At 54.6% G+C, this 15,508-nt stretch overlaps 1 protein-coding gene across 1 annotated transcript; it reads right to left on the reverse strand.

Moving 5' to 3' along the window:
- Positions 1–314: 314 nt before the first annotated feature.
- Positions 315–10,308, reverse strand: DLK2 (delta like non-canonical Notch ligand 2). Its single transcript, XM_059468564.1, has 6 exons — positions 10,202–10,308; positions 7,946–8,047; positions 6,332–6,395; positions 3,781–3,911; positions 3,055–3,199; positions 315–2,481 (listed from the first exon to the last, which is right to left on the reverse strand). The coding sequence occupies exons 2-6, from the start codon at positions 8,016–8,018 to the stop codon at positions 1,704–1,706; spliced, it is 1,191 nt and encodes a 396-aa protein (XP_059324547.1). The 5' UTR covers positions 8,019–8,047; positions 10,202–10,308; the 3' UTR covers positions 315–1,703.
- Positions 10,309–15,508: the final 5,200 nt, after the last annotated feature.

Raw genomic sequence — 15,508 nt, forward strand, 5'->3', positions numbered from 1 at the left:
GCCTAGCCCACACCTCTGCTATGCTGTCCAGGGGTAGGTGCCATTCCGTTCCCTGAAGCTGTAGGAGCCATTCCCATCCCTGCAGATGGAGAATAAGGCAGGACAACTCATGTGCCACAGCCTGGGTTTGCATTCTTGAGGGAAGTGATGGAGATACTCAGCAAGCTGCTGAGCAACCTGATCTACTTGGATGTGCTGAGAGCAGGAGGTTGGTGTTCAGAGGTCCCTTCCATCCTAAATTGTTTTATGATTCTCTGATACACTGTTTCTGAGCTTGTACTTGTTTTATTTGATAAAGGTACATAATCCATCCATGTATTAAAAAAATAATCTTTCTGATGAAGCCCCAGTCCCCTCTCCCAGGTCTCACTCCTGGCCTTCACACCACCTTGGACCCAGCTCTGCAACCCTACAAGCCAGTAGTAGGGTTTGGGTTGTGGGGAGTTTTGCCCCACTGCTTAGCCACCTATGCCCATGAGGAGGCACAGAAATCCCTGGTCCTGGGAGAGAGATTCAGGTCCTGATGCTGCACACCAGACCAGCACAGGCAGGAACAGGTACATAGACTAAGTGACCTGACCATCTGCTGCCTCTCAGCCATGCTTTAGCAATGGTGGAGAAGGCAGTCTTGTGTCTGCTTCCTGTGTTCATCCCAGGCTCACATCCACTGTGGGGAGTTCAGCCCTTGTTGTATTGAGGAACGCTGCAGTGACTGATCTGAGGTTAGAGCCAGCTGCCTGCCTGAGAGGGAATGGGAGAGGAAAGGAGCACCTGGATCCTGTATTGCTCCTGAACCAGCCACAGCACAGCCTAGTCCATCTCCAGCTTCACCTATGAGGACATATGAGAAGGACCAGAGGAGAGCAAATAGTGAGGCAGAAGTGCACACTGCAGAGGCAAAGGATCTTGGTCATTTGTGGCCAGACCAGAAAGGACGGCTTAGTAAGTGAGTCAGAGAGACTCCTGGATTATCAGGAGGAAAGTATGGAACACGTTTGTAACCCCAAAGTCTGACAGCAAGAGGAGGGTGCATCAGCCAGGGCAGAAGAAGGGCATGAGACCTGCAATGATTTTTGAAGTCTCTTTGAACTGGCTCACAGAACCACAAGGCCAGGGAGCAAGGGTGTTTGCTCACTCCCTAGGGACATGGCATCTGAAATGACAGCCTCCAGAAACAGCCAGGAAACAGCCACACAGTACTGTGGCAGGGAGACCCATGCAGCCACAACTGTATTAAAGGCCCCAGAAGAAGCATCCCAACACCAGCAGAAATGAGGATAAATCCCCTTCCCGTAGTCACAGAGAGGAGTTACAAAGAGTCTGGCAGTATTTGGGCTTGCAGGAGGGCTGTGCCCTGCTCAGCACTACCTGTCCTGTTTCTGAGTGCTGGATCAGATGATAGCAATGCCTGTGTGGCACAGGCTGCTGCAGGCAGTGCACCTCTGCTCCCCTGCAGGGCTGGCCCAACACAGCCCTGCCTTCAAATGCCATGAGTACTAGCTGAGCCAGCCAGGCAGGAGACAGCTCAGACCCGGGCAGGGCCATCACACCAGTGCTCAACACCCAGGGTTTTGTTGATGTGTTTGCTGCCCTGGTAGTGCTTCCCCGCTGCCCAGTGGGTGCCAGTGTGGCTCCACAGGGCGCAGTTCAAGGGGTTTGCCAGCACGATGACCTGCCAGGGCCTGGTTCAGAGTCCTCGCAGCTCACAGCTCTGTGGTCTTCCTTGGCTCAATCAAGATGGTGTTGAGCATGCCCACCTGACACTCCTGGTCTTGGAGCTTTCTTGCAGCCTGAGAAGGGCTTTGGCACCAGTTCGACCTTTGACGGCCTCTCTGCCAGTTCCTCAGCATGAGCAGGACAGTGATGAGGACCAGCACTGCTGTCAGCACCCCAAACACCAGCACTGTCACCAGCTGGGCTTCACTCAGCCCTGAGTCCCTTTGGGTCACTACCTCCTTCACAGAGATTTTCAACAACCCTCCCCCCGGCTCCTTCTCACTGTGGTTGGCCACACGCCGCCCTGTGACCACAGTCCTGATGGGCTCTGGCTCCGTCACCCCCGGCGTCTCACTAGTGGTGCTTTTCACTCCTCCAGCATTCTCATGGTTGGCAGGGTGGTAGGGAGGAGACCAGGTGGGCTCAGGGACGGAGATCTCACAGGTCTTGCCAGTGAAACGGTCAGGACACAAGCAGTCATAGTCATTGATGCGGTCATAGCACTTTGCCCCATTTTTGCAGGGCTGGCTGGCACAGTCGTTGATGTTGATGGTGCAGAAACGCCCCTCAAAGCCCACCTGGCACTGGCAGGAGAAGCGGTTGACGCCGTCGTGGCAGGTGGCCCCGTTGGCACAGGGGCGCATCAGGCAGTCGTCCACGTCGTGCTCACAGAGAGCCCCCACAAAGCCAGCCAGACACCGGCAGGTGAAGTTACTGGCAAAGCCATTTTCGTCTTGGCATTGCCCACCATTCTTGCATGGAGACCTGTGTGGAGAGAGCAAGGATAGGTCATGGCCCTGGAGACCAAGCAGCTTCCCCCACCCAGGGAGGTAGACATGCAGAGCTGCTTGCACGGTCAGTGTGTCCAGCTCTCTCTATGGGGGCAGCTATCTCTAGGAGAAGACTGGGTGGGAGTTTCTGTCTCCTTGAGTGAGAGGCCTCACTCCTCAAAGGCTGTGGCTGTGCACAGGCCCACCACCCACTAGGGAAGGTCTTCAGCCAAACGACCTGAAGAGGAAACATGCCCTCCTGATGCTCCCCAAAGGCATCATGGATGTCAGCTCACCATGCCTACAGCAGTTAGGCTGCCTGGGAGATAAGATGTCCCAGGCATGATGAACAGATTCCTGTCCTCCTACAGCAGGGACAGGAATCTGTTCAGATTGCAACAAAGCCCTTTCCCTGGTGCATGCACTGCATGCTGCTAAACCAAAGCCAAAGGTTGGCTTAACTCCATTACTGTACAGAAATTCACAGGTAACAAGCCAAGCTGGGCCTCCACTAGGCAGTGTGTGACCCAAAGTTAATGGTGTCTGCAATCTCACTGCAGTGTCTCACCCTGCCTTCTCACATGGCCCTGTCTTCATCTCACAGTCCTTCCCATGGAAACCTTCTGGACACAGGCAGGAATACTCCCCATCTCGATCGTAGATGCACTGTGCCCCGTTCTGGCAGGGGGACTGGTGTTCACAGATGTGTATGTCTGAGGGGAAAAAAAATGGTGTGAATTAGGGAGAAAAGAGGGTTGATGTGGCCACTCAGTGCAAACACAACCCACCAAACCCCCTGGGGATGGAGAAATGGCAGGAGCTTCTCTCTTCTCCCCTCCAACAGGCACATGCAGCAACAGAAGTGCAGTGCCTGTGTAGTTGTGAAGATACAGTGCAAGCCAACTGTCTGGCCAGTGGAGACCCCCTGGTAGAGATAGGTCCCTGGGGCTGGAGAAGGGGAGTCCCCCAGCCACGTGCTGAAGGCAGGAAGCCTTGGGAAAAGCAGGGGATGCTGCTTGGAGTCCTGATGCAGCATGGGAAATGCAATGAGTTCATCTGTTCCATTTCCTGAGGCTGGCCAGTGCCATGCCAGCTCTTGCCATACAGCCAGGGAACAAGTGTCAGCAGTCTGATCTCTGTTGCAGGAAGGGAATGGTACCAGCTGTGGCTGCCAGGCAAAATCCCATCTCCCAGGCAGCCAAAACGGCATCACCCAGGTGGCTTCTGGCTATGCTGGCTGACATATCCATGAGCGTGTGGCACCAGAGGCAGGGATGTCGAGCCCACGACTCACCTTTGTCACAGAACTTGCCAGCCCAGCCAGAGTGACAGATGCACTGCCAAGGCTGGTGGCATGTCCCGTGAAGACAGCCCGGCATGCGCACGCACTCCTCGCAGTACTCCCCCTCCCAGCCTGGATCACACCTGCACGAGGACAGGGAAAGCACCATAATCAAATCAAATCAAATCAAATCAAATCAAATCAAATCAAATCATATCATCAAATCAGATCCAAGCAGAGGCTGCACAAAAGCTGTCTGTGTGCTGTGCAGGGCTCCTACAGGCACAGCAGTGTTCAGAAACCCTCCCAAAGGCCCCACGGACCTCCTAGCTCCCTCATCCAGAGGTAAGGACTGGCGTCCCGTCTGCCCAAGGAAGCAAGCAGAGCAGGAGCAGACACCCCCTGCAGCCAGGGAGGGTGAGTGGAGCAGCAGCAGAGCTCAGCAGCTTCACTTTCACTGCCCACATCCCTCTGCTCTCCTCCAGCCCCTCTGTATACACCCCTGCTCAGGAATTCCTGTGCCTCCCACAGCAGGCAGCCACTCTGAGAGGCAGAGAGAAGCCCATCCCTAACTCTGAGCTTCCTGAGGGAAAGGGGCAAGAGGCTGCTGAGGTGTGTGTGTCTCACTGCTCCTCTGCATTATAATGTGTATCATTTCTTGTCTGGAGTGCACTGGAAGCCAGCAGTGAAACCTTGCTTGCTGTGGCTGGTGCACAGAACAGACTCCTCAGCCAGCTCACAGGGGCAGCACAATGGCAGAACCTGCAGCACACAAGGAGCCTTCTGGTCCCAGAAGAGCAGGGCAGTGGCAATGCCTAAGTGAAGCCAGGCTGCATGGCTCCCGTGGCAGGCATCCCTCAGACCTGCCAGCTCCAAGGCAGAAAGCAAGTGATAACAAGATGAGAGCTGAGGAGCTGAGAGTAGGTGGCACCAAGCCACAACAAAAGATATACTCAAACCAGCACAAAATGAAACCCAACAAAAACAACACAGTTTCTAGAGTAAGGAAGGGGGTTCATTTTCATGGCTGGGGCTCATTTCAGCACAAAGTGTGGTGACTGCAGTTTTTTTGGGCTGGCCCACAGCTGCACTTTCAAACCTGGGTTGGCTGTTGTCACCTGTAGGCTGTTCCGAAAGATAAGGAGTGAGAAAAATGGTCAAAAAATTGTGTATATATATATATATATATATATATATATACACATATATATACACATACACACATATATTAATTAGAGGCTTTTCTCTGGGACTGGAGGTGATGCCATGTGCCTGGTATAGTCTGGGGAAATACATGCATACCTGGACAGCCCTGAGCAGAGGGATGTGGATACACCTATCCCCCAGTACCTGCAAGGAGCAGCTGTTATCAACTCTTCCACTTCTCCAAAAGGGAACTGGCCAACCTAAAAATTTTCAGGAAGGGGGCCACGTAAGCAGCTAAGTCTCCCTTGAGTTTGAGGTGATTTTGAGGTACTGCCAAGCCACAAGGCTCAGCAAATTCTCTGGAGGATTGAAATCAGCAGCAGCAACTCACGTGTGGAAAGGTCTGCAGCTGGGACACCTGCCACATGGTGACATGTGGCCTTTCTCACTGGGCTTTGCAGCACCCTGCTCCCCCAGGCAGCCACAGCTGCTGAAAGGGCTCAGGCAGGAGCTCTGCAGCTGCAAACCAATGTGGCAGTCAGCAAGAACAAGTGGCCCAGCTGTGGTGTGACACCAGGGGCTGTCATGTCAAAGGGGACTGAGCATGCCCTGGTGAGAAGAACAGGGTGGCATTGGGCAGTCTGTGCCCTTGCAGCCACAGGTGTCCCAGCCAGCCCAAAGCCAGCCTTTGCCTCCAGGTGCTGCCTTATAGAGCAGGGGCTGCAGATGGCCCTACAGTGGGACAACAGTGGGCTGTCTGTGGCAGCCCAGAGCACTTATATGGGTGCTTCCCAGGCTGAAGTGCAGGGTCAGGCTCTGAGCTTTGACCCTGCAGGATGTGGGCACCAGCTGGAGCTGGGATGCCAAGTATCACTTCTGCTGCTGTAGCTCACAGCTTGCTGGTAAACCCTTTATGAAAAACATCCAGAGATCCCCACCCCAGCTCAGACTTCTGAGAGGGGACCCCTGAAGCCCTCAGTTATATGCATGGCTGGAAGCCCTTCTCTTCCATGCCCCAGGGAGAGCACCTCCATCTCAGTCAGTGAGGGGGCCAAGCAAGCTGGCCAACCCTGATGCCTGCCCTGCTGCCTGATGACTTTCCCTCATCGTATCTGAGCCTAAAGGCTGCTTCCCATCACCCAGGCATGGCCAGGCTGTCCTAGGCTTCCCTCTAGACAGAAAGGGCTCAGCAGAATAACAGTGCTCAGTGTGTGATGGTGGGCAGGGAAGCACTGGAGCAAAGGCTAGAGGGATCTCTCACTGCAGTGTGTCAGGTAAGAAGGGAGCAGAGTCATTGGTTCCAGGTGTGGGTGAATGAAGGAGAAGGTGCTTCAGCTCTGGGCAGGGGTGTAGACACCAGGGACATGGTGTCAAGGAGACCAGTCACAGGAGCAGCAGAGAGCCAGGCAAGCCATACCTGCACTTCCCATCCTGGTCACAGCAGCCGTGGGCGAGATTGCAGCGCTCGCTGCAGTCATCCCCTGCAAGGCAAGAGACGTGTGGGCTTGGGTTAAACAGAGACTATAGATTATTCCAGATCTACCCATGGTCCTGGGTGTTTCCTTAAGTGCTCAGCCTACCTCTCCCCAGAACTGTAAGGTGTGGCACCTTCCTTTCACTCACTGGATTCACACAAGAAATGAAGATTTCACAGTCCACTGTCAATAACACTGTCTTTATTGAGAAATGGGGCTCTGCTTCAAAACTACCCAGTCTCTGGTCATCTTCCCCACCTTTTCTCTGCTGCCTCCCTCAGATTTTGGGTCCTCCTGGCCAAGAGCTGAGCTTGCCTGTGCACTAAGACAACCTGTGTAAGAGGGACTGACCTATCTGGGACCTCAGTCACACAGTCTTGCAGTAAGTGTGGTGGGAAAGCTCAGGGCCAAGTACTGCAAGGGGCACAAAAGGGCCAAGGATGGAAATGGAAAGAATGGATCTTCTTTACCTCCCAGGATGTCACTGTCTCCAAGGACAGCTATTGGCACAGAGCAGTCTGACAGGGGCTCCTGCCCTCTTCTGGGACCCGGCTGCCAGCACTCCCCTTCCAGCCAGGGAAGCGGGACTTGGCATCACATGGGGCCAGGTATCCAGTTCTGTTTATTTATTTAAAAGCCACAGAAGCTGTAACTGAGCTATGGCCTCACTGTGCCACTTCTCATTCTCTCCTTTGTGCCAGGTGTTCCCTTTCATCTCCACCTTCCCCTCTTCCCCATCACTTGCTTGCATCTTAGCTCCACAGAGGAGCTGGCTCACTCTGGCTCCATGAGCAGCAGAACTAGAGCAGATGTCAAGAAGCAGGGGGTTTCCTCAGAAGTCTTGTGCAAATCTTGTGCAGGCCGGGCCCAGGAGGTGAATGTCCTTACCTGAGCCCCTCCACTTGGACTGAAACAGATTAAAGCCCCCATGCCTCAAGATCTGCTCAGGCTTTCCCAAGCAGCATTTTGTGCTGCCTGGGAAAATGAGCAGGGGAAGAAGTCCCCTGTGCATGAAATTTTGCTGCAGTGAGGCAGCAGGTCCCACTGCACAGGGTCAGAGCCTCCTAAAACAAGTCACTATGGAGCTGGAGCAGCATCCTGGGACTGCTCAGCCCCAAGCCTGGGTATTGCCACCTTTCCTATTTGTAACCATCTCTCCCGGCACATGGCTTTGGAAATTCATTGCCTATCCAGAGCAGGGATAGAGCAAACTAATCTTTGGTAAAGGATTTTGTCTCACTGGATCCAGGGTTAGCTGTTCACTTTTGGGACCTTCTTTCCCCTGAGCAAGCTCATAGGGTGAATGGGTTCCCAAACCAAAGAGGGAGAGCAGCAGGGATGTCTCTGTCAGTCTGCTCAGGCACTGCTACCCCTGTGGGCAAGAGTTTCTAAGGTGCCTCCAGTGTCACACCCCAGGTGATTTAACAACCAGGCAGCATTTTCTGCTTTTTCCATCTCAGTTTTGCATGGAAAGTTGAGGAGACTTCAGCAATACCAAGGATAGGTTTGGAAAAAATGGATATGAATGAGAAGGACCCATGTCTACAAAGACTCACCTTGCACAAGCTGGTGATGGGCCAAGAGGATCCAAATCAAGGACATGAGCTGGAGACAGAAGCTCCTGAGCATGGTCAGTGTGGCCCCACCGAGATGAACACCTACAGAGAGAAAAAGAGCAAGTTCAGGAAAATCCCTTGGCTGACACCACAGCTGCTCTCCACTGCCTGGGAGCTTGAGTCGAAACATCCAGCTTTACACAGCCTTGTCACCACACTCCCCTCTGTTCCATCCAGACTCCTCCCTCTAAGTCAGCGTTGGGGCACTAAGAATTAAAAAGCTTTTGAAAATGTGTGTACAGGAAAACCTAGAGTGCACACTCAATCCTGAGTGTGTAATAGCTCAGGCTGCTGCAGCACATCTTGGAGCACCTGCCCTGGTAGCTGCTGACAGGAGATCAGAAACCCAGAAACACCCACCCAGCTGTGGGGACCTTCACCTTCCCTCCCTAGATCTGGGACACTTCAGCTCTGTGTTAAATAAGGTCCTCCTGTGCACATTTGCATGAATAGATGGGCTGAGTGCTCTTCACAGTGCCCAGGCTGCCTTTCAAACCCTGCAGCAGAGCAGGGAGTCCAGAGGATAGAGCAGAGTAGCAGGCACAAAACAGCAGCCCTCTTTCACTGTCCAAGCAAGAGAGTGCAGCAGCAGGCACTAGAGCTGGGCTGCAGCCCCAGGCAGGAAATGTGAACACACACCTCTCGCTAGGTGTGTTCCTTTTCCTCAGCTGTCCTGCAGAGAGCCCCGTCAGCCCGAGGTTCCTGCACCCATCTATTTTCCGACCGCCTCCTGCCCTCTTGAAGTAGCATTAAATACTTTCCAAAAATGCTTCATTCCCTCCCAGCCTTCTGGGGTTGTTAAGGGCAGGAAATTTGAGGGTGATATCATAAATATATTACTGTAATGAGATGGGAGGGGTTAAAGAGTTCTGTTAGGAGAATGGTGAAGGTATGGAGCAGACTCTACCCAGCTGCGTGGGTGTGATGAACAGGGGCCGTTCCACTTTCAGCTTGACTCTTCAGCTCTGGAAGGTTATGTTTGGTCCATAGTTGTGTGAGAGACTTCTAAGGTGGGGACATAAGTCCTCCCACTCACACTTACACGTGCATTGCAGGAAGAGGCTTTGGGGTCCCTGCTAAGAGCTTCACCTCCCTGGACCGGACAAAATAGCTCATAAAAGCAATGATGTTGCTTGAAGCATCTCTCCAGCAAACAAACTACCACCAACTAAGGGTGCAGCATTTTCAGAGGGGCTGCAGGATGTTACTGCCACTGCCCCAGCCAAATCCCACCATGGATTGCTGCATCTTCCCTCTCCACAGTCCCTTTGACAACAGGCTTGCAGGACCCTCCTTTGCCTCCTGCCCCTAAATACTGGGCAGTGGCAAACAGCTGCTGCATTTCAGGGGAGGGTGAAGCAATTGCTATGAAACTTATAAAATAATTTAGGGCTGAAGAGTGGTATCATGTTCCTTCAGCGCTGTGAGAAGCACAAGCTCCAATCATATGCCATTGCAAAGGCTGTGCTATCCCCATTGCAAAGGCTGATTTTCCCCATTGCAAAGGCTGATTTTCCCCCACAGCTCCCCACTCGAGGAGCAGCCTCTCAGGCCTCCTGACCTAGTCACCCCGTGGGTGCTGCTCCCGGCAGAACCCCCGGGGTCGATCCGGACCCCGGCATGCTGGTTGGCAGCTGGTGCCCGGGAGAGGTGTGAGCAGCTCGCACCTGGGCAGGCCCGGCTTTCGGTCGCACGGACACGGGCGAGGGAGCTCCCTCCGTCCCACTCGTCCGCCTCTGCCTGCCCGGGCTGGGGGCTGCCAGACCTCCGGGTGCAGCGGGGATGATCCCCGAGTCTATTAACCTCCCTTTCGAGGGTATCAGGGACCTCCGTGCGCTTGGGGACCACCGGGGACATCCCCAGGACGCGGCTCCCAGGCACTGCTCCAAGTCTGAGGCTACCGGGACCCTCCGGGCTGGGCTCCGGGGGCTCCGGGGCAGGGAGCCCGGGGGATGCCGCGCCGCTGCGGCTCGCCGCGCCTGTCCCCCCGCCCCTCCCCCCGGGCTCCGGGACCACCCCAAGCCCCAGGGCCCCCCGGAGGGGCACGGCCGCGGGGGGTTCGCCTTTCCCCAGCCCCACCCCAGGGCTGCCCCGAGGGACCCTGCGCGGAGCCCCGGCGGTGCCCCTGCGGCCGGGGCGGCGGCGGGGAAAGGGGCCCGGCGGGGCTGGGGCGCTGCGCTGCCCGGCCCTGCTCACCTCGGCGTCGCGGCGGCTCGTGGGGCTATCGCGGGGCGCGGCGGCGGGGGGCGGCCATGCCCGGTGCGGCGGCGGCGGGGCTGGAGGCGCGGGGCTGCGGAGGGAGCTGCCGCCGCGTGTGCCGCGCCGCTCCGCCCGCCGCCGCCGCCGCCGCCGCCGTGCAGCCCCGGCCGCCTGCCAGCGGCTGCGTGTGCCTGCACATCCCCGCTCCCTCCCCGGGACATCCCGCCTCCCGCCGCCCCAAACCGCAGGCAGCCCCCGGCCCGGCCCGGCCCGCCCTGCCCGCTCACCCCTGCCCTGCTCCCGCCGCCGGGGCCGGGGGGATCCCGGCACGGCCCCGCCCGCCCCCACCGCCCCGCCGGGGGCTCAGCGGCCCCGGCCCCAGCAGCGATCGCGGAGCACCGAGAGGTGCCCGGGCTGGCGATCCCGCAGGGGCGCGCCCTCGCTGGGGTATCCCTGCCCGGGGCTCGGGGGATGCAGCGCTCGCCGCCCTCGCCCGGGCTGGGGCGCGGTCCCGCGGGGCACGGAGCCTCTCAGCCTGGCGTCCCTCTCGGAAATAGGTGCGCGATGATCCGAGCCTTCGTTTTGCTCGGATTATCTGAAATAATACTAATAAGCAAAAACACCTCCTGCAGCCCCTCCCCGATGTCCCCACTGTCCACTAAAACACCTCCACTGGCAAACTGTAGGATTTAGAAGCCTCATCCTTAAAATAAAGGTTCAACTTGTAGTAGTCACCCCCCAAAAAAGAAGCCATCCAAAGAAGCTGTGGTCCCCAGCATTTTTCTCGCTGCCACTAATGAGATGTGGACATCAGCACTTCAGTGGACGATAAGGAACAATAAGGCAGCCTTGGGAGGGGGTCTGGGCTGTCCCATCTTCAGATGAAACAGCTGCCTGCTCACCTTGCATGGCCTTTCTGCTGCTTGACAAGATCATAGCTGTCACCTTCAAAGGTCCTAGCAATCCTTAATTAGATTACAAGCTCACACCAGTCATCTCTTTTCCACCCCTGTATCCCACAAGGTTTGCTGTTTTTCACCAGGAAGGAAGAAGAACCATGTCTGGAGCTTAATGGATGCACTTAATGGATGCTTTCACACTCCATCTCATCTCATTAGACAAAGCTCAACCCATCCCTGCTCTCACCTTCTCCAGTCCCCCCCCCACCCCCCTGCAGCTCCTGACAGCCCTGTCAGCACCCTGTGGCAGCCATGGGGAGCTCTGCAGGCCCCGGGACCCAGTAAGAGCCCAGGCACAAGCCCATCAAAGCCAAGGTCTCTGCCAGCTCTGAGCAGGGACCCCTTCTTGCTTATCCTTGGCATGCCTGGACAACACAACCTGATTGAGTGATAAATGGGGGCCTACCACCCTGCCTACCTCTGCAGGAGCTGCCTCCTTCCTGCCTCCTTCCTGCTGGCCTGTCAGCCAGGAGCCCTGTTCTTTCCTTGCCCTCTTCCTCCTCCTGTCTCTATCACCCCACAGACAGAGGGACAGAGAAGTCCAAACCTCTTGCTTAGGTTGCTTCATCAGCTCTTCGGATATTTATGAGACAGGTGTGCACCAGCTCTGTCCTGAAATGCTTCCTGTGATTCTACATCCATTCTTATCCCCTGCTCAGCCTGCTTCTGAGCCCTGATTCCTACTGCGTCTGGAGCTTGCAGCAAAAAGGAGAGAGGGCGGCTGAGGATGAAGCACAGATTCTGGTGCTTGGTTTAAAACCAGACAGCCTCTCCTTCCATCACTACAGCTCTAGGACCTGGAATGATCCGCATTTCTGCTCTGACACCCACAACACCCTGGCTTGCACTCTTTGCCAGTCATGGTTGAAGGCCAAGGGTTTACTGGTGACACCTCCAACACTGAGTATGGGCTGTTCAGCCTCAGCCTCACCTCCTCCTTGACATCCTACCACCTTCACTAACTGTGTCAGAGAGAGCACCACCTCCTGCAACATCCTCATTGCTCCCTCATTCCTCGCTGGGATCTGCCCTGGTCCTGACCGCCCTGCACTGCAGCGTCATTGCACAGCCGTGCCCCGGTGCCCTTAAACCTCACCTGCTTGAACGTGCCTAAGGAAACCCTCTGGATGCTGTGTGTGCATTTGAATGGGCAGAGAGGAGGGGGCCTGCAGAGGGACCTTGGCACATGCCGATATCCGTAAGCATCTGCACCCACAGCAGGAGCACGGTGAGAGAGGGAGATGGGGCGAGGGTGCAGCCAGCAGAATGGGAATCATGGCTCTCCCTGTGCTGCCTCTCTCGGAGGTGAGAGCTGTACCAGCAAGTCAGGGCTGTCCAGGCTGAGGAGATAAAGTTGGGTGGTGAAGATCTGAGCTCCGAGGAAGGGGAATGAAGAACAAAATCCAGGGTGGGATTTCAGAAGTTGGGATATCTGGGGAAATATGTTTTGTAACTTGAGGTTTGGCTTTGCATGTGAGTACCACAGAGAGAAGCAGGCAGGCATGGATGGGAGTAAAAGGGGAATACAGAGGAGGGAGAAGAGACTCATGCAATATGGACCTTGGGTGCACTCCTTCCTCCACACTGAAGGGCTCCAGTCCCATCCCCAGGCACTATCCTGTGTCTCAGGTTCCCTGTGTCAGTCCATGGACTGCCCAGTACTATTTATTCAGAGCAGCTCTATTTGCAGACCCAAGAAGTGGGCATTGAGGGGATTCCTGTGCTTGGCTTAGACCCTGCTCTACTAGGCTCTGATCCCTGCCATGCCATCCCTAGAGGCGTCTCAGATGGAACAGCTGCTGGATCAGAATTAGGAAGGATTTTTTCCTAGCCATAAGAGTCCCTCCATGGCTTTTCCCTTCAGTGAAGGAAGTCCCACAAAGCAGGGACCTGGAATGGGAACTGGAACCTCTTGTCATGGTTTTCCCTCCAATGCATGCTAGATGAAAACTCCCTCCCCCACCATCATCCCAACACACGGTCACCACTCACAGACAGAGAGAGGAATTACCTGTCAAAACCAGCTGAAGCTGCTTCCCTTTCTTCCGGAGTCTGGAACTTGCACCTTGGAGGCAGCCAGACATCAGGGACAAGAAGCAGATGGTGGGCTGAGAAAACAGATAATGTTGCCTCTTCTCCTTCACAAAGAAGCCTTCTCCAGAGCAAAAACTCCTTCCTGTGCAGAAGCCCAGAGAAATTCAGTCCTTCCTGCTCACTTTAATTCCTCAAGAAAGACAGAAAAGCAGCACAAAGACGCTGGAGAAAGACTGCAAACACCTCTGAGCTGCCAACTCAAATGATCATCCTCTTCAGCTCTTGCTCTGGGTCACCCTCTCCGCCCTACGCACAGCACCAGCCCGGGGTCTCTAGGTTAAAACAAATGTTCTCCCCCATCCCACCCCCCGTGCTTTTCCAATTCCACCCCAGCCCACAACAAACAGCAGCTCGCTGGCCCTACAGCCATGTAACCCAACCCCAGCCATTGTTTCCCTTCCACAAGGTCTATATTTGACTTTGCAGCAGCACCGTGGCTGTGCATGTGTGAGTGTGTGTGCATGTGTGTGCACTCTCTGCACACACACACTCTGATATTTGCTCAGAGCCTCATTCCCCAGATGCCTGGGATTGCTTAGGAATAGCTTCCATGGGCAGTAGGTGTTTGTGCCTTCAGCGGGGAAGTGGAGGGGGCAGGCAAAAGAGGAGCAGGGAGGGGGTGGAAGTTGAAGGTAGAAAATCTCCTGGCTCTTTTCTCACTATTTGCACCATCTCAATGCTCTGCCACACTGTGGAGCGTGACCAGGCTGGCAGACAGTGACTCAACAGTGGAACTGATGGCATATCTGGGGAATGATGGAGAAAAGGACAAGTTGTGGTCTTGGTGACTCTATCTGGCGTTACCCTGCCCCAAGTTTTGCTCTCTGGTGGCAAAAATGCTCTTAAGCCTCCGAAAACTCTTCAAATCTTCCTAGGCTGAGACCACCAGAAATGCCACTTGGAAGTACCGAATTCCCCTGGCCTGGTGGCTTTGCGAGGAATGCCTCAGGGAATAGGAGCTGCCCTTGGTATGTTCCAGTACTGCCCTAAGAGTAGCCATCCTGGACTTCCCCAGGATGTATTTTGTATTTGCCCAAAGCCTCCAGAAATGCTGCCCAAGTCCAATATCACAGTCCCTGTATCACAGACCCCAGAGTATCTGGGAACACTGCCTAGACTTGGCATGAGCTTCTTTTATTTCCTCCTTTTGTGACCTGCCAGGATATAAGGCAAAAGGAGAAAAAAGTGCAATCCAAATGAATGACAGGGAGAATTACTTTCATCCTAAACACTGATGATCCAGTGAACTCATTGCCACTGGGTAACAAGAAAAGGCATTCATTAAAAAAACCTGACTAGACATTTATATAGACGATGAGAATAAATAGGAATGAACTCCAAAGAGCTATAAACCCTCTTGCTCCAGGGCATTGAAGATGAGTTCTAGGCAATGGTATAAGGAGCAGCTTTCCACAAGGGCAGATTCTGCAGTAATTTTGTGCAGGGCAATGTTTGTACCTTTCCCTGTTTGTACCTTTCCCTGAGCCATGCAGACCCAGCCCTGGGAGACAAAGGATGCTGGCATGGGTAAGCACCATCCATGCACACATTTACCCACTGCACCCATTTACCATTAGCAAGGCTGAGGCAGGATGAACTCTGTGGATGCCCTGGTGGTGCCCATGAGGTGTTCTGGAGAGGGGATTCCCAGCTGCTCCAAGCCAAGTGTCAGCCTCCATCCAAGCTTCTGACCATCAGCTTTCTTCTCCTCCTCCAGAGCCAGATGCAGGGAGTTCTCATCACCAGGGCTGCTGCTGCTTCCTGAGGGGTGGTCTGCACTCTCCACTGGCCTCCAGGCAGCTGCTCTGTTGGGACTGACTAAAATCTGCCTGCCTGCTGGACTGCTGCACTAAAACAGATCCTCTGAGTGTGGGAGAATGCATGTGTCACTGTGATGGACCTGAGTTCAGTACCCAACAGCCTTCAAACCTGCTGTGAGGAGCAGCAAAAGTAAGCTTAAGTCACACGTTATTTTGAGATACAGATTTCTCAAATCCGCCCTCAGTACTTCAATCCAAGACAAGACAAAGGTACCAGGGGAAAAAAATTAAAAAGAAAGAATAACTACCAGAGGAAAAATACCTGGACTTGAAGAGGGGGGAAAGGACAGCGATGTATGTGTGGAGGGCAGCTAGAGAAAACAGGTTTTACTTGTGTCCCCATAACTCAAAAGGCTGAGTAAACCCCCTTCAAAAAACCCTCAGGAGTTCATGAGAAGGTGTAGGATCTTGTTTTGCCCTGTGATTTCTGG

This window comes from Ammospiza nelsoni, chromosome 3 (genome assembly GCF_027579445.1).
Source record: "Ammospiza nelsoni isolate bAmmNel1 chromosome 3, bAmmNel1.pri, whole genome shotgun sequence".
Classification (NCBI taxonomy): Eukaryota; Metazoa; Chordata; class Aves; order Passeriformes; family Passerellidae; genus Ammospiza; species Ammospiza nelsoni.